This window comes from Rutilus rutilus, assembly GCF_951802725.1.
Source record: "Rutilus rutilus genome assembly, chromosome: 23".
NCBI lineage: Eukaryota > Metazoa > Chordata > Actinopteri > Cypriniformes > Leuciscidae > Rutilus > Rutilus rutilus.
Window position 1 is genome coordinate 758,507 of NC_140233.1, and position 23,783 is coordinate 782,289.

General features: G+C 39.8%; 2 protein-coding genes across 3 annotated transcripts in view; both read right to left on the reverse strand.

Annotated features, from left to right (window-relative positions):
- The window catches only part of LOC311283510 (ubiquitin carboxyl-terminal hydrolase 46-like), a 51,801-nt gene extending 35,168 nt beyond the window's left edge, over positions 1-16,633 (reverse strand). For both annotated transcript variants that reach the window (XM_084397965.1, XM_084397966.1), the window contains exon 1: positions 16,541-16,633. In XM_084397965.1, the coding sequence (XP_084254091.1) occupies positions 16,541-16,550 (10 nt within the window). In that variant the 5' untranslated portion in view covers positions 16,551-16,633. The remainder of the gene's footprint in view (positions 1-16,540) is intronic.
- The window catches only part of LOC311283512 (E3 ubiquitin-protein ligase RNF19B-like), a 320,725-nt gene continuing 303,204 nt past the window's right edge, over positions 6,263-23,783 (reverse strand). The window contains exon 6 of the mRNA XM_084397972.1: positions 6,263-6,462. The gene's annotated coding sequence lies outside the window, so the exon portion shown is untranslated. The remainder of the gene's footprint in view (positions 6,463-23,783) is intronic.

Below are 23,783 nucleotides of genomic sequence, written 5' to 3' on the forward strand. Positions count from 1 at the left end.
GGCACCAAGAGCTCTGAGGGCTGCCATGACAACATGCAACTCACCCAGTCTGGGAACAACCATTTGTTTCAAGTCAGGTCTGGCATCTAGGAGCTTCACCACTTTCTCATAGAGAGCCATGTCAAAGGTAATGACCGTGGGGTGATCTTCCCCAACTGCCAACTTCCTCAGCTGATTTGCTTGCATGATCACAGTCAGCAGAGTTGACCACTCGTGTGCCACCTCTGGGAGTAGTGGCAAAGCTCCGACCTGTGTCAAGGGAAGGCTTTCAGACAGCAGTGAGTTGTATCCTGCCCAGCCTGGAATGTTGCTGGAAGTTTCTTCTGCTTTCATTCTTGATAAAGCAGATGCAAAAACCCATCCTAGCTGTGTCAGCTGATAGGATTCTGAGATCCCCTGGTTGATGGCAAACTGTTCTGACCTCTTGGTAAGCTGCGGTTTTGGCTTGTCACAGTGAAGCATCTCTACATGGTAGGGAGTGACTGATAGACTCTGTGCATCACCTATGATCAGAGGTTCTGCAACAGGTTCTTTAGAAGGATCAACCTTCTGGTACACTGCAGTGATCGTTCCATGAGTGGTTCCTTTTCCATCAGGAGTGTCCTCTGCAAAGTCTGTGTTATCTACTGCAAAAAACACGAAGGTCCCCTTCTTCAGGAATGGTGGTACATAGAGGCCTTGGTGCGCTTTGATGTTTTCTACAACAGCATTGGCCAAAGCAGTTTCCATGAGAAGGGCACGGCCATGTGAAACAGAGTAGCCATGAGCATTGAGAAGATTCATCAGCTTCTTGTTGCGTGTGTCATGGTGGACAGTCAGTGCTAGTCCCAGAACCTGTGGGTTCTCTCGTGCTTGGGGTGACCTGAATGATGCTGATTCACTGCTCGGCATGTACTTTACCTGTGCACAGGATTTGAACCCATACATGATATTCTGGCTCACCGTCAGTGTTGCTCGGTCAACAACTCTGGTTCTCTTTTCAGTTTGCAGCTTTTCAGCAGGCCCAACCATTATCCAATATATTAAGGTGTGTAGTTCAGCTGGAACATCGCCAATGTCACTAGATACCTTTATGACATTTCTCTCCTTGATTTTGGTAAAGGTTGCAATACTTTTCCTTATTAGCTGTGCTGCTTTGTAGATTGTCTTCATGCTGTTCTCCTCCTCCTTGTCAGCTGTCATTGTGGTAGTAACCATGTCCTCTTCACATGCATATGGGGAGTAGAGGACTGCTGGCTTCTTTCTATTTGGACGAACAGACACCAGGTGTGGCAAATCAGTGAGGATTCTTTCTTTCAGCCATTTTCTGCTGAATGCAGGTACATGAGTTTCCAAGACTTCTGAACCAATCAAATTGAGATAAGTGGTTTCAATGTCATCCATATGAAGGTACGCTTGGTTTTGTGTTTCCACATCAATAAGGTTGATCAGCTCAAGAAGACTCGACCTTTGTAGAAAGGGTTCTTCGGCAGTTTTGCTAGTGGTAGTTTCTCGAAGAGCGTGGAACACATTTTCTCTCCAGCAAGATTTGTGGTATTTCACATCGATTGCATGTGCATCACCAGGTGAGATGCAGGTGTTCAGCCTAGTCTTCAGTGCAGTATTATGGGACCTTTCCACAGCATCTTTGAGATCTTTACCAGCATTCTCAGTCCTGATCTGGTACAGTGGCTGGCCATTGTCCTTTTGGCAGAAGAAGCACTCTTCCTTATCCAGTGGATTTGTATGGGATCGTGTGAATGGCAATGAAGAACCAGATGTTGAGGGGTCTGGCTCAGCCGTTTCTGTGCTTCTTCTTTTCTGTCCACGCTTTTTGGCAGTGTAGTGTCCTGTAGCTAAAGCATGTGCATTGCGGTCTCTTGCACGTTGTATTTCAACCTTATTAGTTGCACTTGAGTGACAGGAGCGATGCCAGACTGCCTTCTCTTTGCACATTGTTTCTGGTGTGCATTTCTGCAGTCGCCTTTGTACTTGGACATAGACCCCATCATTCAAACTGGCCCTCTCTTGAACTACCTGAAGAATGAGCCCATAGGACTCTAATCTAGGGTGTTGGACCAGGACTCCTTTCTTTTTATCATCAGACTGGCAGAAAATGCACTGCTTCCAGTTAATGGACTCCTCAGCTTGACATACCCCTTCTTTACCTTGTGACTTGTCACTCATGCTTGGCAAAGACTAGAAATACTAGATACTTGACAAAGCTAGCTAGTTAGCTAGTGTTAGCTAACTATAAAGTAGGCTAATTTGTAGGGGAAAAATACTCTTTCAAACAATCGTCATTTATGACACTGACACGTGCTATACAGTAATGTTAGCGACCTGTTAGCAGCTGTCATAAATGTATATGTTGTTGAAATAAAACATTCTGAGGAAAAAATCAAGATAATAGGCTACCTACTATACATGTACCAGATGCTCTGTAAAACAATGTTCTTGAGGGATGACACAGCTGATATAATATGTTGTGTGTTCCACAACAACTATCCCTGTATATCAGAAGTCTGAGCAAAAATCATATATGACACACTATACAGTAATATTAGTTAGCTTAGTTAGCTGTAGTCATATATGTATAAATATGTTGTTGAAATGTATAACATATTTTCTGAGGTAAAATGAAGATGATAATACTTACTATACATGTGTTAGATGCTCTGTAAAACAATGTTCTTAAGGGATGACACTTCTGAAATAGCAAGTCTGAGGAAGAGCCATTGGCTCAAAACATCACTGCAAATAAAATCTTTCAACAGGAACTACTTTGTGTGTGGATCACTCTCAACACCCATTCTAGTAGGTTTGCAATGTGCATGTCTTTGTAATCATTCACACAATAAATAATAAATGTTTTAATGAGTGATATAAAAAATCTTTATTTTTTGAAGAACAGCTGGAATATAAAATGATAACTTTTCATTACAAAAATATTGCAAGAAAACAACCAAACAGGGTAATTTTTTACCTACTTATGCATCTATGGGTTAATATGGTAACATCTTGTAGCTTTTTAACTAGCACCATTGGATTCCTTGACCCTTACAGTGTGGGTTTAGCAGTAAAAATCAACATTCCAGTTTATTCAGAAGTCGAGATATTACAATTTTAAATTTTACGACGGCCATTTTTTAAACTTCAATATGGCCGCCACATAGACATCTGAGCAAATGCAAACATTGATTTTCTGATTCCTTATACAATAACCTTTCCAAAAATGTATAGTTTAGCAAATCCCCAAAAAATTCCCACAAAGGTTAAAATCTGAATATAATGAACCTGACTAATTCGATCGCTTACTTCAAAAGCACTCATTGTTAATGATATGATTTCAGATAATAACCTAGATGTGCTGTGTTTGACAGAAACCTGGCTAAAACCAAACGATTACATTACTTTAAATGAATCAACCCCGCAATATTACTGTTATAAACATGAGCCTCGTCTTAAACGCAAAGGGGGAGGAGTTGCTGTAATCTATAGTAATATTTTCAAAACCACTAAGAAATCAAGTTTTAAATATAATTCTTTTGAAGCATTGGTGCTTAATGTAAAATATAGTGTAAACGATAAATCGCGTTTGAGATTTGTGCTGGCTACTGTATACAGGCCACCAGGGCACCATACAGACTTTATCAAAGAATTTGCGGACTTTCTATCAGAATTAATATTGACTGCAGATAAAGTACTAATTGTTGGTGATTTTAATATACACATCGATAATGAAAAAGATGCATTGGGTTTGGCATTTAAAGACATAACTCTACTGGAGTTAGACAACACGTGTCAGGACCTACTCATCGTCGTAATCATACTCTAGATCTAATATTATCACACGGAATAGATGTTGATGCCGTTGAAATTCTGCAGCAGAGCGATGACATCTCAGATCATTATCTAGTCTTGTGTAAATTACATTTAGCCAAGGCTGCAAAGCCGACTCCGTGTTACAAATATGTTAGACCTATCACTTCTGCTACTAAAAATTGCTTTATTAATAATCTTCCTGATCAGTTTCATCATCTCAGCATCCCAGATAGCTTAGAAGAACTCGATATTACAACAGAAACGTTTAACTCTCTCTTTTCCAGCACTTTAGACACAGTTGCTCTGTTGCGCTTAAAGAAGATTAAAGAAAATAGTCCAACGCCGTGGTACAACAAGCACACTCGGGCCCTTAAGAGAGCAGCCAGAAAAATGGGGGCGGGCGGATTAATGCGAGAATAAAACACGGGCTTGATCTTTGATACTTGAAAGGCGGGGTGAATTATCCTGTACGCTGGAGGGAGTTTGAGTCGGACTGTCACCAGACTAATAATCTTGGTGACGGAACGGGCCGATACATTTGAGAGCTAACTTGTTAGAAACGGAACGGAGCGGAATATTTCTGGTAGAAAGCCACATCTTTTGACCCACGACGTATACGGGAGGCCTTGAACGGTGGCAATCGGCCTTGGCCTTCATGCGCCCCCCTGCTTAGAGTAGAGTCTCACGGGCTCTAGTCCAAGTGTGGCGGCACCTCTGGACAAAAGCGTGAGCGGAAGAGACCGCGACTTTGGATTCCAGACTCGGAAAAATTGGTGGCTGGTAACCTAAACTACACTTAAACGGAGAGAGGCCCGTAGATGACACTAGTAACGAGTTATGGGCGTACTCCACCATAGAAAGTTGTTGGCTCCAGGACGAAGGATTCTTGGCTACCAAACATCGCAACATTCTATCAAGATCTTGGTTGGCCCGCTCAGACTGACCATTGCTCTGGGGGTGATAACCTGAAGACAGACTGACCGTAGCCCCCAATAATTTACAGAACTCCTGCCAAAATTTGGACACAAATTGGGAACCCCTGTCAGAGACCACGTCCGTCGGAAAGCCATGTAACCGAAAGATGTGATCGATAACCGTGACCGCTGTCTCCTTGGCTGAAGGTAATTTGGGCAAGGGAATGAAATGTGCCGCCTTCGAGAACCGGTCCACTACAGTTAAAACAACCATCATGCCATTGGAGGGCGGGAGGGCGGTGACAAAATCTAATATATTCAAGGTTCTTGTGATCGTCCAAACGATAAAGGGCACCCCTGAACCCTCTAACCAATGACTCCACTCCTCCAACACTAACTTTACCGCCAACAACTCTCAGTTACTAATGTCATAGTTACGTTCGGCAGGCGATAATTGATGAAAAAAAAATGCGCAGGGATGCATCTTGTCGTCTGAGGAAGCGCGTTGTGAAAGAACTGCTCCTACCCCCACCTCTGACGCGTCGACCTCCACCACGAACTGACATGTGGGATCAGGGGTGACAAGAATGGGGGCCGAAACAAAGCGGCTCTTGAGGTTGACGAACACTGCCTTAGCAGTGTTCGACCACCTGAACGTCGTTCAGGGGGAGGTCAAGGCGGTCAGAGGTGCGGCTAGTTGGCTGAAGTTGTGGATGAACCGCCGATAGAAATTGGCGAACCCCAGAAACCGCTGTAGGGCCTTGCGGGAATCTGGACTTGGCCAATCCACCACAGCCTTAACCTTGTCAGGATCCATGCGCACTCCCTCAGCAGAGATGATGTACCCTAGGAAGGGAACAGACTGTGCGTGAAAAGCGCATTTCTCTGCCTTGACAAAAAGCCTATTCTCTAACAATCTTTGGAGCATTAGTCTGACGTGTTCCTGGAAAGACGAAGAAAAAAATCAATATGTCATCCAGGTAAACATATATGAACTGATCTACCATGTCTCTCAACGCGTCATTAACGAGTGCTTGGAAAACCGCTGGGGAGTTGGAAAGCCCAAAAGGCATAACCAAATATTCAAAGTGCCCCCTAGGGGAATTAAAGGCGGTTTTCCATTCATCCCCCTTCCTGATGCGAACCAAGTGATAGGCTTTACGTAAGTCCAATTTTGTGAAAATGGATGCTCCCTGTAACCTCTCGAAAGCTGAAGACATCAACGGTAAAGGATAAGTATTCTTTACCGTGATGTTGTTCAGCTCTCGGTAATCAATACAAGGTCGCAGAGAACAGACTGATCTCATGAAATGGCGTATGTATGACACGCCAATTCGTATTTCCATTTTTGGCGTGTTATCAACACGCATAATCGCTTTTCAGCGTGTTTATCAACGCCGTTGACTTACGTTACATTACTATATATAATTAATATGACCAACCCCAACCGCGTCCCTAAACCTACCCATCACTGGGGTTAATACCATTTATGAGTGTTCCCCTACCATCCTAGGAAAAAAAATATTGCTCCCCAGATGTAGATATACATTTTGCTCCGTTTCGCTCGGACATTTAACGGCGTACACGTATATGCGGAATCACTCTGACGTTTAACGGCGTACACATACACGTGCGTGGACATACACGCGGATAGCTCAAAATGCGTATAAATAACACGCCACTTGACTTGAAAGTGGCGTGTATGTTTACGCAAAGTCATGATGTCATGTTGCAGAGAACCATCCTTCTTCCTTACAAAAAAGAACCCCGCCCCCGCAGGAGAAGAGGAAGGCTGAATGAACCCAGAGGCTAGAGAATCAGAAATATATTTCTTCATGGCCTCCCTCTCCGGGACAGAAAGAAAGTAAAGTTTGCCTTTAGGCGGAGACTTACCAGGCAGTAAATCTATAGCACAGTCATAGGGACGATGCGGAGGAAGAGAAGCAGCACGAGACTTACTGAACACCTCCTTCAGGTCGAGGTATTGGTTCTTATTCTCCCACACCGCCGTTCCCCAGAGAGCCGCCTTTCCTGACAGCAGTGTCAGTACGAACGCCCACCTTGGAGTGTTCGCTATAAAAGGTACGCGGCTGCAATGCAAAGTGCATGGAACATCTTGTGAGAAAAGCTCTGTAGTAATCAGGCTCACCAGAATATCCCTCCGGTGTGGGTAGACGAGGCTCTGGTTGATTTTCTGGTACTGGTGCTGGTGGGTGGGGGAACGGACGGTGTGGGCGGCGCAGTGGGAGCTCGTAAAAGTTGTAACTGTTGGGTGAGCTCGGACACGTGCTTGAACCGCGCAACCTGTGCTAGATCTATTCTCCTCTTGTTGATCCATACGTGTGATACTGTGGGAAATTAAGTCGCTCAGACGAGTCGCGCTTGCTGTATCCATATTTGGTCAGATCGTTCTGTGAGGAAATCAGAACGGATACAATTGCAAGTAAAAGGCGTTTATTGAGGTGGTCAGAAACACACAACACAGGTCGGGGAAAACAAACACTCAGATGATGATTGTGGCGCAGGGACTTTGATGGCATCCGGTGGTGGCGAAGTGATCGACGTGCTCGGGAAACCAGGAACCAGTGGAACATCCAGACGAGGTGACGAATAACAACGAATCCACACGACGATAATTCACAGCAGGGAAACAGAGAGCCACACGGGAACACGACACGACACCGGGGAAAACCACAACGATCTGACAACATGAGATGGGAATTACTGCACATATAAAGGGAACGGGGATTGATCACAGCTGGCGACACTAATCAACACAATGAGTAACCACAGACACACACAGACACATCAGAAATGAGACAGCCGATTCATGAACCGTGACAGAAAAAGGATAGAGTGAAGAGTTTTTTGCCGTTTTGAACTCATTGCTACCTCTATGAAAAAAATGGATTGGGCACGGGTGCGAGCATGGGCGTGTCGTGATGTACTAGTGACTAATTACCATGGAAATGTGAAAGTCACGTATGTAGATAGACTATCCTTGACTCTTTGGATTTTAAATCTCGATGTAGGCTATACACACCCGCGAAAACCTCAGCTTGTCGTGGGCACACTTGCCCTATGAAAAAGTGCGGGGGACGAATTTACATTTTATAAAAAGTGGGGGGGACACGTCCCCCACGCCCCCGCGTAATCTATGCCCATGTTGGTAACCCACATTCTTCAAAATATCTTCAACAGAAGAAAGAGATTCATACAGGTTTAGAACATCTTGAGGGTGACTAATTTATGACAGAATTTTCATTTTTGGGTGAACTATTGCTTTAAGAAATCTCACCAACACAAGTGAATGTGAAACATTTAACTTCCTGGTTAAATGTAACCTGGGGCCTGTTTCAGAAAGGAGGTGAAGTGAAAACTCTGAGTATGTTAACCCTGAAACGAGAGAAACTCTGGGTTTTCCGTTTCAGAATTGGAGGTATGTCAAAACAGAGAAAGCAGAGTAAGTCAAGCCCGTTTCTGAAAGAGAGGTAACTTATACTCAGAATCAGTTACCATGGTGACTTACTCTGTGAACCTAACCTGGTCGGGAGCAGGTTTTCTTATGTAAAGTTTTTCTTTTAGTAAATGCATCTTGATTTAATAATCTTTAGATATTTTGACTGGAAACAACAAGATAAAAATGCTAAGTAAGAAAAGCTTTTTTTTTTTTTTTTTTGTGGTGCAGTACATTCACTCATTGCACATTTTTCTATATAACATTGGAGAGAGCACATTAGTAAGGCCACTGTATCAGAGCGGGAAGGAAAGTGTGCCTCATCAAAGAGAAGTTTTAAATCGGTTTAAATAAGGCTAGTCTAATAAGGCCGTGCACAGACATTTTGAGGGGCAGTGGCCTAAACCATTTTGAGGGGAGTGTTCCCTCTCTGTCTCATTGTATTGCATTTCTTTCTCATTCTGAACTTTTTCTGTCTCTGGCTCAGTTCCAAGACCTTCACTTTTACTCTGTTGAGTTGAATGTTGTGAATGTGCCCACGACCCAGTGCCCACAAACACTACACACTGCATGTCTCACGGTTTCTGTAAAACGAAACCAACGCACATACAGTCTGCTCAAGCAGACAGTGTTTTCAGTTTAGTAAATGTGCCCGCTGTCCCACGCCCACATTCACTCACAGAGATGACAAGCCCCACGGGGCTTGCCCCGCTCGCTCGCTCACACACACACACACCCTTTACACATCAACATAAATTGCTCCTGTATATTTCATTTTGACACTCGCTGCGTTTTGACATTATTTTCTGTTTATATTTACTCTTTGTATGACCTTTTTTGTTATTATTTGAGTTTGTGTACAATAGATTTTATCAGATTTGCATTAACAACAAATTGTACAATTTTATATGAACAACATTCTGTATTTGTAAATATTCACTTGTGTACAACAATACTTATGCTCAGCATTTTTAAATGTATGTAATTGATTGTGTAAAAAATTAGTTTTCATACTGTTAACAGCAGCAGCACTTAACAGTTGTTTTATGATTTGAATAAAAAAAAATCTGAGCGATATTTTCTATGAATTCATTTTGCTTATGTATCTGTTCTCCAGTTTCAGTCGCTGACCAACAAATTAAATTGTCTACTACTTTAATAACTACAAACGATCACCGTAGCCTTTAAGCTAGTACTAGCATTCTATGTAAACAACACTTCAACCGGAAGTAGAAAACCGTTTAGTCAGCTGAAACCGCTATGAATCATGGGAAATAGAAGGGGCGCAGAATAAGGTGAATAAAATAAACATAAAAAAAAGGTACACATATAAATATACAAGTATACATACAGACCCGCTAACAACATATATAACAGTGCCTCAAAATGGGAACTACAAGTCTCTGATTCATTGCCCACAGTAGATGGCGGTAATGCTCTATCTAAGAAGCAAGCCGCCAATAAAAACGAAGAAGAAGAAGAAGAACATATGTGCTCATCACTGCCCTGAAGCGTGAAAATCAGCCTTTTAAATTTCAACTGATCGTTGGGCTCATGGTGTTGTTTCGTTCTTCATCGAGCAAGGATACGTAAGAATTTCGTTTAATTTACTTCAGCTAAATAAGATACGTAATTATTCAAACACAACCTACAATAGTTAAGTAATTAGTCTCATTCGTTTCTTTGCTTCTCCGGATGTGTGGATGTTTCCTGGACTGATCCCGTTTACCGAACTTTATTGTCCGGCTTTCGACTACTGTCTGCTATGTACAGAACCGGTTTTGTTCATTAAATGTTCTGAGCTTTGCTTTTTGTTTTATTTATTATACTTAAAATAAATTTGTATATTCATTTTTTTTTTTTTTTTTCACAAATGTATTACTTTTGGAAGTGCAATTTGATTACCATATGCAGTTAGTTTTATTAAAGTTGAATTAACGTAACCTTCTGTCATTTTTACTCTTCAAAGTGTACACTTGCAGGTGTTGATTATAATTAATCTAATTTACTGATAGCCCCATTAAATAATAATAAGGATAAACAATATTTTAAAAAATCTATATAATTATCTAACATCTGACTAATTAAAAATTAACCTCAAAACATGAAATGCTAATATCTATACTATAGGCCGCCTATCTAGCATAAAAACAAAATATTGTCAGAACGTCTCAGTTGCTGAATGTCGCGCAACAGCATTGCTACAGCCCTGTCACGTCTTACAATTCTATGTTGTTACAATGTTGCGAGCACGTAGACAGCGACAATGCCATAGCAGAAATACAACATACCACAGACGTTGCCACAACGTAAATGTGTTTGCTGGGAATCAGCCTTTTAAATTTCAACTGACCATTGGGCCTCTCTCTCATTCTTCATCGAGCAATCCATACCTGAGAATTGTGTTTAATTTACCTCAGCTAAATAAGATACGTAGGGGAGACCGGGGACAGTTGCAACATGGGGATGGTTGCAACATGTCATTTTTCTCCAATCAGAAACAAGCTAGAGTGATGACACTCATACTGAACATGCACAGTTAGACCCTCCCCCCACCAAGAAGACAGTAGACATTTTCAACATCTGCTGCTGCATTTATTGAACAAAACTTGTTTTGGAGGTATGAAAGTAATTTAAGTAATTTTTTTCATGAGATATATTTTCGTCATACTGTCCTGAAATTTTGTATGAAATAATCAAAACTTACATAGTTTGAATTATTGTTTTGTTGACTTCTAATAAGTGACATGGTTAGCATGTGTCAAAGTCAGTGTGTCTAGCAGGAATATGATGTTCTGTCATGGCTGATAGGGTTTGGGACGGTTGCAACAAGTTTTAAATTGCATGTTTAATAAAAGTTTGTTGCATTGCAAATTGTTCAATTCTTCCTGTCTGACACTGAAATATGGAGAGATTGAATATCATCTGTATCACCTGCACACTGAATCTGTGTAGGCCTATGTTCTACACATGAACAAACAAAACTCAATAACCGTTATTTGATAAATATGACTAAATAAATAAATAATAGGCTACAATAATATTATGGAAATAAATAATACTATAATATTATAGTAGGTATAAAACAGTTAATATTTTATAGAATTCTATGCTCATTGAGACAAAAAGCTTAAGTTAATTAATGAAATTTAAGGTATTTTTAACATATTGCAACCGTCCCTGGGTCGGGGTCAGTTGCAACATCTGGCTTCTTCCATAAATACTGTGAACGATATGTCATATATAATCATCTTTAAATGGTTTGGGTAATAATATATACAAATTTGGTTGGTCTAGTCCAAATAGTCTCTGAGTAATTGAGAGAAATGCAAAAAGTGTTGCAACTGTCCCCGGTCTCCTTCAAACACAACCTACAACTTCCTTGTCTAATGTGACAGTTTTTTGAACATCTTGATGTAACCCCTCTCACCCGGGTCCTTCAAACCCCGCTCCGTGCGGGTCTCGAACCCCGGATCTCCGGGATGAGAGTCAGGTGCTCTAACAAGGAGGCTAAAGACTGCAGCCTCTAGCGTCTGTCGCTAGAGCGCCTATTGAGATCAGAGGAGTGAGGTTTACTCGCACAGCAACTACTAGCTGGCCTCCGTTACATTGACTTCTGGTCAGGTATGACAAATATTTAATAACTGTATGCCAAAAGTATGAAGCCAAAATGACTTTAATGATGAGTAATTGATTTCAGCGCGTAGTCTAGGCTACTTGTTGCACTTGAATGTTTTTTACTTTTTTTTATTTTTTGGAAACGCACAGAGAAAAAGAAAATGTAACTGCTCACACACCTGTTTATTATTCCTTTGATTTGACGTCTCATTCGTTTCTTTGCCAGATTTTTGCATGTTTGCTCATGCTAGTTAACGTTAGTCCACTCACCGTATAATATGTTTGTTTGTTTTTCTTCTCACAAATGTATGACTTTTGGAAGTGCAATTTGAACATGCTAAATGGGGAAATCTATGGACCTACCTAGCATAAAAAAATTAATGGCCAGAACGTCATCTCTCAGTTGCTGAATGTCGCGCAACAGCATTGCTACAGCCCTGGCACTTACAATTCTACGTTGTTACAATGTTGCGAGCACGTAGACAGCGACAATGCCATAGCAGAAATGCAACGTGCCACAATCAATCAATCAATCAATCAATCAATCAATCAATCAAACTTTTATTACAGACTCAAAGTCCAATTTAAAAAGAAAAAAGACATTGAACAACATATACACAACCCATACAATCCATCACAACTCATACAATTTTGTAAACATAGAGTTACAAAATACACCAGTACCAGTGTCTCCACAGCTTTGACTACTACCGTGCAGTACTAACCCTTATATTTGATAAACCCACAATAATTTCATTCTTAGAATCATTAAGCCGGCAGATAAATCTATACACAAAATTACGTAACAGTGCTTTAAAAGTGATTTACTCTTACACTCACAAACATTTCACTTGCACTATGCCATCTAGGTCTCATTAGTAAGATTCTCATAGCATCGTTATAAGCTGCTTGCAGCTTCTGTAAACTAGATGTTCTATAGTTACACCACAAATGAGCAGTATAAAATGTTGTACAATATGCTTTAAAAAGTGACACCTTCACCTCATGTGAACAGAAACTAAACTTACGCAACAGTATATTTGCCCGCATATACATCTGGCGGCGTTGCCTTTCAATATCCTCATCATATCACCTGTCATGTGCTCAGTGATAATGTGTCCAAGGTATTTTACTTTCTCGCACACCGTGAGACTCTTGTTAGACAACTTAAAAACTGGAAAATTTATACTTTTATCCTCCTTAGTTCTGCAAGTCATAACCATACTCTTTTATGGATTATATACAATATCATGTTCAAGACCATAATCAGAACACACATTTAAAAGCTGTTGAAGACCAGTACTGCTTGGACTAAACACCACAAGATCATCTGCATACATAATATGATTCACTAAAGTATTCCCAATCATACAACCAGTTTTACAAACATTCAAACGTTCAGACAGCTCATCCATGTAAAGATTTAAAAAAATTGGGGACAAAATCCCTCCTTGTCTCACACCGTTACTGACCCCAAAAGGGAAGTAAATATAAGGAAAACAGAGTGGGAGCAAGAACAGATCCCTGTAGCCTACATAATGTACAATTTCATGACCAAACACAATGTGAGAATGTTTTACGATAATATGTAATGTAAAAAAGTAGCAGGAGTTCAAAACAAAACATTGACTAATGTTTTGTTTTGAACTCCTGCTACTTTTTTACATTACATATTAAGTAAGATGTAAAACATTAGTGACAAGGCAACATATGACATTGGCCATTGAATTGAAAAAAATATAAAATGACTGACAGTATTTAAGTCAAATAGCAGTCCATAGAATATATCATTAGGCCTATATTGTCTAAATTCGACTTAATAAAGATTGATCAATAAGCGTAGATGTGCCATGAAAAACAATGGCAATGGCAATGGCAATGGCAATTTATTTATATAGCACAATTAAATACAATTTACATTGTCCAATGTGCTTTACAGTAATTAATAAAAAATCATACAAACTAACAACAATAAAACGACAGTACAAATATAGATTTGACTAAAATATCATAAAATAAATGCTTCACCAATTTAAAATAATAGTGAGATACAATGGAATGGTGCGTCAGCATGTGTTAAATGCCTTATCAAACAAATATGTTTTTAACTTGGATTTGAAAACAAATAACGATGAGGCCACTCTAATTGAAACGGGCAAGTCATTCCATAATCTAGGGGCAACTACGGAAAAGGCACGGTCCCCCCTACCCTTCAATTTTGACTTCGGAATAGACAGGAGTCTCTGATTTGATGACCGAAGCGATCTAGTTGGATGATGCTCAGTCAATAGAGCAGACAAGTAGGGTGGAGCCAGACCATTTAAAGATTTGTAAACAAAAAGTAAAGGTTTAAACTCAACTCTATAATGCACTGGCAACCAGTGTAGAGAACGTAAAATTGGCGTGATATGACTACGTTTTTTTGCACCCGTCAGAAGTCTAGCTGCCGCATTTTGTACTAACTGTAATCGTGACATCGTTGAGTGACTAATCCCAACGTAGAGAGAGTTGCAGTAATCCAGCCTTGAAGAAATAAATACGTGTATTACTTTTTCGAAATTTTTAAAAGAAAGAAATGTCTTAACTTTTGATAATAGTCTTAGCTGAAAAAAGCAGGATTTCACAACTAAATTTATTTGCCTCTCAAATTTCAAAGTTTCATCAAATACTACACCCAAATTTCTCACCCACGGCTTCACACAAGAAGACAGACCACCAAAATTTACTTTAGGAATGGTGGAAAAGTCAGAGGGTCTAAATAAAATAATTTCCGTTTTGCTCTCATTAAAATTCAGAAAATTTGAAGACAACCAAGTCTTTACTTCGGTCAAACAGGCCATAAGAGTTTCCAGATTATCTGACGAGCGTTTTAAGGGCAGATAAATTTGAGTGTCATCCGCGTAAAAATGGAATGACAACCCGTGTTTTCTAATAATAGAACCTAGTGGAAGCAAGTATAAAGAAAAGAGAATGGGGGCCAGAATAGACCCTTGAGGAACCCCACATGATAGCACAGCCTTACTAGAGGAATATTCCCCAATCTTCACTGAGAAGCTTCTGTTTGTAAAATAAGATATAAACCAATCCAGTGCACTGCCAGTGATGCCTGCACACTGTTCCAATCGAGCAATAAGTACAGAGTGATCTACTGTATCAAATGCAGCAGTTAGATCTAATAGCACAAGAACTGCATAGTCGCCAGAGTCACAGGTTATTAGTACATCATTAAAAACCTTAAGCAATGTAGTCTCTGTCGAGTGATGTTTTCTAAACCCAGATTGAAAGGTTTAAAAATCGCATTATCAGTTAAGAAGCTTTGTAATTGTTGGAGAACTATTTTCTCCAAAATTTTAGTCATAAATGAAAAATTGGAGATTGGTCTAAAATTGGCTAACACTGTGGGGTCCAGGTTTTGTTTTTTAAGTAAGGGGTAGACTGATGCATGTTTAAGCGGTTCAGGTATAATACCAGTTTCTAAGCAACGATTTAGCATGACCAGAAGAAAAGAACGAACATCATCAAATACTTGTTTGAGAAAAAAACGGAGGAATAACATCAGCAGAAGAGCCTGAAGGCCTAAGGTGCTCTACTATTTCTTGAAGCTGAGTGTCAGTAATAAGATTAAATCGACTAAAAACAGCCGTACAGCTATTATGAATTGAGGAATCAGAAGGAGATGGAATAATTCCTAATCTTAAATCATTTATCTTACTAACAAAAAACTTTAAAAAGTCCTCACACATAGATGAAGACACATCAGCAAGAGAGCAGACCAAGGGGTTGATAGTGGCGTTAATAATTTTAAAAAGAATTTTGGGTCTATGACAGTTCTTATTAATAATTTCAGTAAAATACCTTGATTTGGCTACTTTTAGCGATTTCTGATATTGAGATAACGAATCTCTTAACATTTCAAACGAGACCTGAAGTTTGTCTCTTTTCCATTTACGCTCCGCTCTCCTACAAATCTGCCTAAGAGAGCGTATTGTTTCATCTCGCCAGGGTTCAGTTCTTGGTTTAAATTTTTTACCTTGAGTGGTGCAACTGTGTCTAAGACGTTTTCACATATAGAATTAAACATAGACAACAGCTCTTCAGCACTCATATTACCAAGACAGTCTTCAATTGGTAGAGTAACATCATGGAAAGCTAAAGAAAAGGCATTTTTAGTAGCATTCGTAATAACCCGAGAGCGGCAAGCGTGATTAATAGATTTAGGTGCATCAAAACTAAAAGGAATAGAAAACAAAATAGACTTATGATCAGAAAAACCATTCTCACACACCTCAAGATTACAAAGGGAAAAACCATGAGATAACACTAAGTCAAGTGTATGTCCATGATGATGAGTGGGAGTGTTGACTTGAAGAGCCAAATCAAAGGCATTTAATAAATTATAAAATTCCTTAGCTAGGAAAAACAATGTTAGTTAAGAATGATGTGATCTGCAACGCTAGCGTGATTAAAACCTAGGTAACAGTTAACAGTTAAAGACGAATATATTCATGCGAGGAAGTTTCATCGGTTGTTTAGGTTTTTATTTTTTATTTTTACACGATGACGGTAATACAGCACAATTCGAATGCAAATTCTAATTAGTCTATAACCTACCCTGCATGGATGATAGTGGTTAACACAACTACGTACCGGAACAGAGGACAGATGTAAACAATATTTTTTTTGATTTTCTGTAAAAATAAAATAAAAATAAACTTACAATTAGAAATATTGAACGTGCAACATTTACCTCTGACCATTAAAGGACAATCCTCGCGGTGGTCATGCAACAATATGATACAAAGATGTCTGTGATGTTGTTTCAGTGTCACAATAGTTTCGCTTTCCCATACCCTTAACTGAAAGTGGAACTGACTGTGGGCGGTAGCACGTGATTCTTGATGCTTGAACTGGTTGGAAACTGCGGGCGCGGAGAGTTGACACTGAAAAACAGTCGACGTTATTCAAAATGTCTAACCTGAAGACATAAAAAAATAAATAATAATAATCACTCCATTCGACAAAGGCATCAGTTTGGTGTCAAAACCAAGCAATCTCGATAAGTTTTACATTTGTGTATTTGTTTGTGCTCGGTATATTATAAAGCACCAAGTTTTATTCTGGAGGGCAGTGACTCTCGACATGAACGAGGACATGATCTAATTATGACCGCCGCTAGCGTAGCGTAACTAGTTAAAACGGTCATATAGGGATTGTCAAATTTTTTTTAATAAATAAATATTTTTATAATAAAATAAACTCATTTATGTGCACATTTAGTGACTGTACACTCATCGGCCTGTAGATGGTGGTGTTGAGCGAAGGGTTGCTGGTTTAGGATGATACTGTCACACACACACATGCAGGAATACAAACAAAAGCAAGCATGCACACACACTGACATCCACACGCACAGACACACACCCATGCACACACACATACAAATCCACATGCACAGACACACACACACACACACACACACACACGCACGCACAGACACACACACACAAACACACACACATACACACACACAGACAGGCATGCACATACTACTACTTTTTTTAGGTATCAGCCATATACCCGATTTACCAATACCCAATGTGTTATGCTTGGGCAGTATAGGCTACTAATGAGGTGGGTGGGACATGTTTCATGCCATGTTAGATCACATCCTGAGAGTCTACGCTTTCAGAAAATATATAGTTTATATAGTTGAATCAGTTTTCTCTTCATGGTACAGACCAAAATGTATTATGTGTACACTTTATTTACCTAAATCCATAAAATCCCATTAATTTCAATGGGACATTTACTTAAGTGTTCTACTAACAAGTACAGTGGGAATGAGTTTAATTTTGTTAACATTGCTTTTTTAAAACTCTGCGACCAGGGCTACAAGATAAAACCACTTTTTTGGGGAAAAAATGTTTTTTATTTCAGTAAAACACAACAAACCCATGCCAAAGTCAGAGGACGTTTTTCACATTATGGATGCTAAGTGTCTAAACTAATGACTTTTGATATAAAACTTAAATAGTAATGGCAAATAATTACAAAACTCTAAATTATCCATGATCCACAGGAATACTCCACACAGTCTTTTAAAATATACAACTTATATACATAAACACGCAATACAGCCAAATTGCTCCACGTCATTTATTTTTGTGGAAAGCCAGTGCAGGCCTGAGCGGCGGTCATATTTTGTACTGCCATGCGGTACATCTAGTTACTTTACGAATTACAACAATGCATTTACTAAAATAACACTAACTGTAGTGAACACAGTTTCTTTCTTTCTTTCGCATCTGCGACAGTTTAGTTTAGTTTAGGTTTTTTTACGGAATCATCTACTCAGGTTGAATAATCACTGCAAAATACTTATGAAAGAAGAGACATCTTACTCAAAGTGTTTTTAAAATCTGGTCTTTCCATTGATAGGCAAAGATTTACTACCATGAGAAATAAAACAACTCATACCTTACGTAAAGCCAAGGCAACTTTTTTCTTGGATGTCATTTCAAGAGCAAATGGAAATGGCAAAATATATGGCAAAATATTAATAAACTGATTGTAAAGCAAAATAAAATGGACAATGATAGATTGGAAATAAAAGTTAACAACAAGCTGCTAAATAATCCAAAAGAACTAGCAACTGAATTGAACAATTTCTTTATTAAATCTGTCAATGAAATAACACAAATTTTTAGTTCCTCAGAGATAGCTCGTATAAGCCTATTAATCCTGGACAGCCGGTTTTCAGGTTAGAGCAAATAACTGATCTGGAAGTGGCTAACATTATTAAGTCCATGAAACCCTCAAAGGCCAAAGATGCGTATGGCCTTGACACACATTTTTTTTAAATACACAGACGTGCTGGTATGCCCGATAACACATCTGATAAATCTATCAATTAAAATGACAGTTGTTCCATCAGGATGGAAGGTGGCTGTAGTCTCACCAATTTTTTAAATCAGGAGACAAAACAAACATTTCCAATTATCGCCCCATCAGTATCCCCCCTGTTGTATCTAAGGTTGCAGAAAAGTGGAACGCCAAGCTGCTGAATAAACACCTCAGCCACGGCCATTCTCTCCTACACCCCATGCAGTTCGCCAGTACCACTCCACAGAGATGACAAACTGTCTTCATAGAAACAGTGAAATCCTTGCTTGATAAAACCACCTGTGTTGGTGCAATCTTTTTGGATTTAAAGAAGGCGTTCGATACGGTAGATCATCAAGCCCTTCTGTCTAAACTGACTCACTTCAACTTTGCAGAAGATACGCTAGTTTGGTTTCAATCTTACTTGTCCAATAGAAGACAACCTGTGAGTGTCGGTGGCACTATGTCGTCTTATCTTGAATGTTCAGCAGGAGTTCCACAAGGCTCTATTTTGGGAGTACTGTACTGTTCTCTGTATATATATGTCAAATGTTTGTCAAAGTCCATTTCCAAATATTTGCTGATGATGCGGTTATTTTTACACCTGCTAAAAGCACACAGGAAGCCTCATCCATCCTCACATCAGCACTGGAGAATATTCAGCATTGGCTGCTTAAATCCTGCCTATTATTGAACAAAAAGAAAACTGTTACCATGATTTTCACAAAAAAATCCATAAAACTGGAGCGGTCGAGTGTGTTCCTGGGGGGAGTGGAACTTGACATCATAGAAGAGCTCAAGTACCTCTGGGTCACACTGGACCCAACACACACAAGATTGCACCCATGTGTTAAACTTTTTTAAAGCAATTCAGGAGAAAAAAAATACAAAGTAAGAAAATTAATACACACGTCTTTGCTGAAATGTATTGTGCTGTTGTTGTTAACAAGCCATGGTTCATTTGCTCTGCCCTTAGGATTGCAAGTGTCCTGGGACAGGAGAGGGTGTGAGTGGGAAACCCCCTGCTGAAACTAGGCCATGGTTTGTCCTCATGGATGAGGTGTTGGGACAGAGGCATTGCACCAACCCCCCTGTCCTCATCGCCTCAATCCCTGAGGACACACCAGGGCCGAAATAAGCAGTGGGTGCCCAAGAAGAGGAGGAGCCAGGGGCAGCAGCACCAGCAGCAGCACGAAGGCGGCGAGACAGAGAGGCCAACTACAGAGGGAGGCAGAGGCGGGTAGAGCACATGAGAGGAGGGAGAGGATGGACAGGCTGTTTTCTCTTCTTGAGAGAATGATTGAAAAATATATATTTTTTATTTTTGTTTAACTTTTTTCACTTTTATTTTTTAAAAGGAAAGAACAATGCAACTTTAAATGTGTAAATAAAAGATAATTAATAGGCCTTTATCACAACACAATAGAACGCCGGAAGTAGCCGCGAAGCAGTGTACAGCGTCTTCCGGTTATTGCATTCACCATGGCTTCATGTTAATTATCACTGGACTACTTCGCTCTCGCGTCTCCCAAAAGTTTTTTTTTTTCTTTTTTCTTGATTCCATTTGAATGGTTTAATTAAATTGTTATAACCAATTGTTTAAAATGTAATGATTTAAGCAAAAATTTCTTCAAAGGTTAACCAAACTTTTATTTTGACGGGTTGCCGTGTAGACCTTCTCTCTGTGTTTTATGATGATAGTTTCTCTCAGATTAAGCTAAAAAATGCTGCTGAAGTGACTCTCAGAGCGGCTGTGTTGATGAAGCGCATTAATGTTAATAAGTAAGGCTGAATAAAATCGCGAGCGTCATGCGTGCCTCAGTGTGTGTGTGTGTGGTAAATGAAACGCGTCGGTGCCATTCATTCACAGAGACACGCAGAACATGCACGATTCCTATTTAAATAGTCTTTATGCGGTTTAATATTGACAGACATTGGTCTATATCGCGATTTTATTTAAGTTTACTGACCTACTTTTCATCTAAATGTGTAACTAGTAACCACCGGAAGTGCGAGTACACTGCTTGGCGATTTTGAACGTTCCGAAACCAGGAAATGAGATAAAGGCCTATTGTTCTGGTCATTGCTTATTTTTGTAATGACAGTAATAATTTCTACATTAAACAAATTCTTCAATATTTTTTTTTTCTTCAAATTCAATTGGTAAATGAAAATCATTTGTTCCACAGGCTACATTAAAGTAATTTTTCCAACTATGAACAACATATATTAAACATATCAAAATCAACATAAACATTTACATTTACAATACATAAAATAAGAAAAACTCCTTGTCAGGGTTTTTATTATAGTTTTGTATTTATATTATGCTACTACTGTGTTTTACTTCTGTATATTTTCAAGGTTGTTATATAATTGTGTAGTTTAATGTAAAATCATATGTGTGGGAAAAAAAGTAGCCTACTTCAGTAGGTTACTTCACATTTGAACGTGAATACTTACCGAAATATGCAGTTCCGAAAATTAAAGAAACAAAATGTAGGCCTATAATGCTAACTAAGGGCGCATCTGATTCTGAAGCTCTCGGACCGGTCTAGCCTACGGAGGATTGTTCTTGTCGCCTGGCAACTGTGACAGCTGCCGATGACGAGTGCGAGAAATTCTGGACTTTTTATATTCAGTTGGTTTTTATATTCAAACCGGGATAAACCGAAAATACATGACCTGGCAGCACCGGGGCTGAAACATACTGTCCTCCAGTAAAATATAAAACATAAAAAATACAATAGCCAATTCTGGCTCCAGCTGTTTACTCAATTAGGCTATATCAAATGAATTATCAGGATGGCAGCTGTCCTCTCACACCGTTGCTTGGCACCAGGAGTGGTGATCAGAAACACCTGGTTGCGCAATTAGGAAATCCTACGAAGGCTTACGGCGCTGATCCACTTGTCTGACACGACTGTCGCGTGGTGTCGCGACGCCTCCCCACATTGGTACGTTGATGGGCGTTTACCGCTATGGGCGTGGTTTTGACCGAGTGGGAAATGTAGCGTATCAGAACAGAGGACCTGCAAGAGACTTCCCTCCGTCTCCATATGCTCTACTTCTATTGGATAGACGCGCCGCGTTTGACGGACTTCATTTGCATAAAGATGGGCATCGGCCAGCTTTTTGACGCGCAGCACTTTTTCAAATGAAGCGCCGCCTTCCCGGAATGCTTTGCGGGTGCGACAAAGTCGCGTGACGTCACACATAGGAATATAGTGGAGCGCGGCGCGACAGAAGTGTCGCACGGACAAGTGGATCAGCGCCGTTAGGCTACAAGGTGCGTCCTTCGAAGGATGAATATAGGCTGCATCCTTGAAGTCTTCAGTCCTTCGAAGGATGCAGCCTTCACGTTGGGACACAGCTATCATGTTCAAAACGTCCCCCACCACGCTAGCGTTTCTTCTTCTCTCCTCTTTCCATGTCCGTGGCGGCGCTAAGCAAGTCGGTAACAGCGCCACCTGCTGTTGTGGAGTGTGAATTACATGACCGTTTACTAGTATGCGTGTGGATCTGAAGGCATTTGTGTGTGGATCAGCAAGGCGAAAAATTAGTGCCAAAAGTCACGTGACAGTTTTTCGTACTTGTAGAATTTTGTTTTGTACTTGTAGAATTTTGTTTTGTACTTGAAGGATTTTGTTTTGTACTTGAAGGATTTTGTTTTGTACTTGAAGGATTTTGTTTTGTACTTGAAGGTTTTTTTTTTTTACTTGAAGAATTTTTTTGTACTTGAAATATTTGAGTTTGTACTTGGAGGATATTTTTGTCATTGAAGAAATACGTTTCTTTGTATATATAAAACATACTGTATTTGTTTGATAGGTACGTTTTTTATTTGCAGAACAAAATGCATTAGTTTGTGAGTGATGTTTTGTATTTGCAAACCACACTTGAGTTTGTTTGTGAATCGTTGGGTGTGAGTAAAACACGTTTTGTGTGTGTGTGAGGTTTTGGCATGATTCTAACTCCATAATTGTCGCGTACCGAAGGTGGAAGTGCACAGACTGTTGGAGGGACTTCTGACTGAGACACGCTAACACCAGCTGAGGCTTAAACTGATAGAAAAACCCGTCACCAGAGAACTGAAAGTGATGCAAAACCAAGCCTTGAGAATTTGCAGTGGAGCAGTCAAGTCCTCTCCGGTGGCAGCCATCCAAGTGGAGGTGGGGGAGATGCCCTTGAATTTAAGAAGAGATCAGCTGGCCCTAGTGTACTGGGCTAATCTTAAAGGTCATAGAGAGGATCATAATGCTCACATAACCCTAAGAAATTGTCAAGAGCGATTAAATAAAAGAGTAAAAAGCTTTGGGTGGGGTATTGAACAAAAAGTTGAGTGTATGGGTTTAAGTGCTCTTAATATCTGTATGACAGTACCATACTCTACAGTTCCCCCGTGGACTTTTGAGGAATTAAAAGTGGACTTAGGGCTTCTGGAGGAAAAGCAGGTAGGTGGAGTGGAAAAGGGGATGGTTATATATAACAGAAAACTACAGAAATGACAGGATTATTTTTACAGATGCATCTAAAAGATCAGATAAAAGGGTGGGAGTGGCTCATGTGGTGCCTGAGCTGGGTTTGGCTGTAGGAAATAGGCTAAGTGATGATTTGGCAGTATATACGGCAGAGCTTGTAGCTATATGGTTTGCCCTGTTATGGGTAGAAAGTAAAGGGGGGAATAGACAATCTGTCATAGCTTCTGACTCCAGTTCTGCTATTTTAAGTATCAAGAATTCCCATTCAGGGTCCAGGAAAGACATTCTGCTTGAAATATTGCAGTTAGCGAGTGGATTGAAAAAGGCGGGTAAAATGTTTTCCTTCTTATGGGTTCCAGCACACATAGGGTGGAGGGGAATGAGCTGGCTGATGTATGGGCCAAAAAAGCAGCAGATAAAGATATCATTGATGTTGACATAAAGCACAGTAAAGCAGAAGTTAAAAGTATTATTAAAACAAGAACTTTTGAAATATGGCAGCGCTGTTGGGAAAATGAATCAAGTGGGAGACATCTTTTTAACTTACATTCTAAAGTAGGCCTAAATAAGAATGCAGTGTCAGGTAGAACTAGACATGAAGAAGTGGTGTTGTCCAGGCTGAGGATT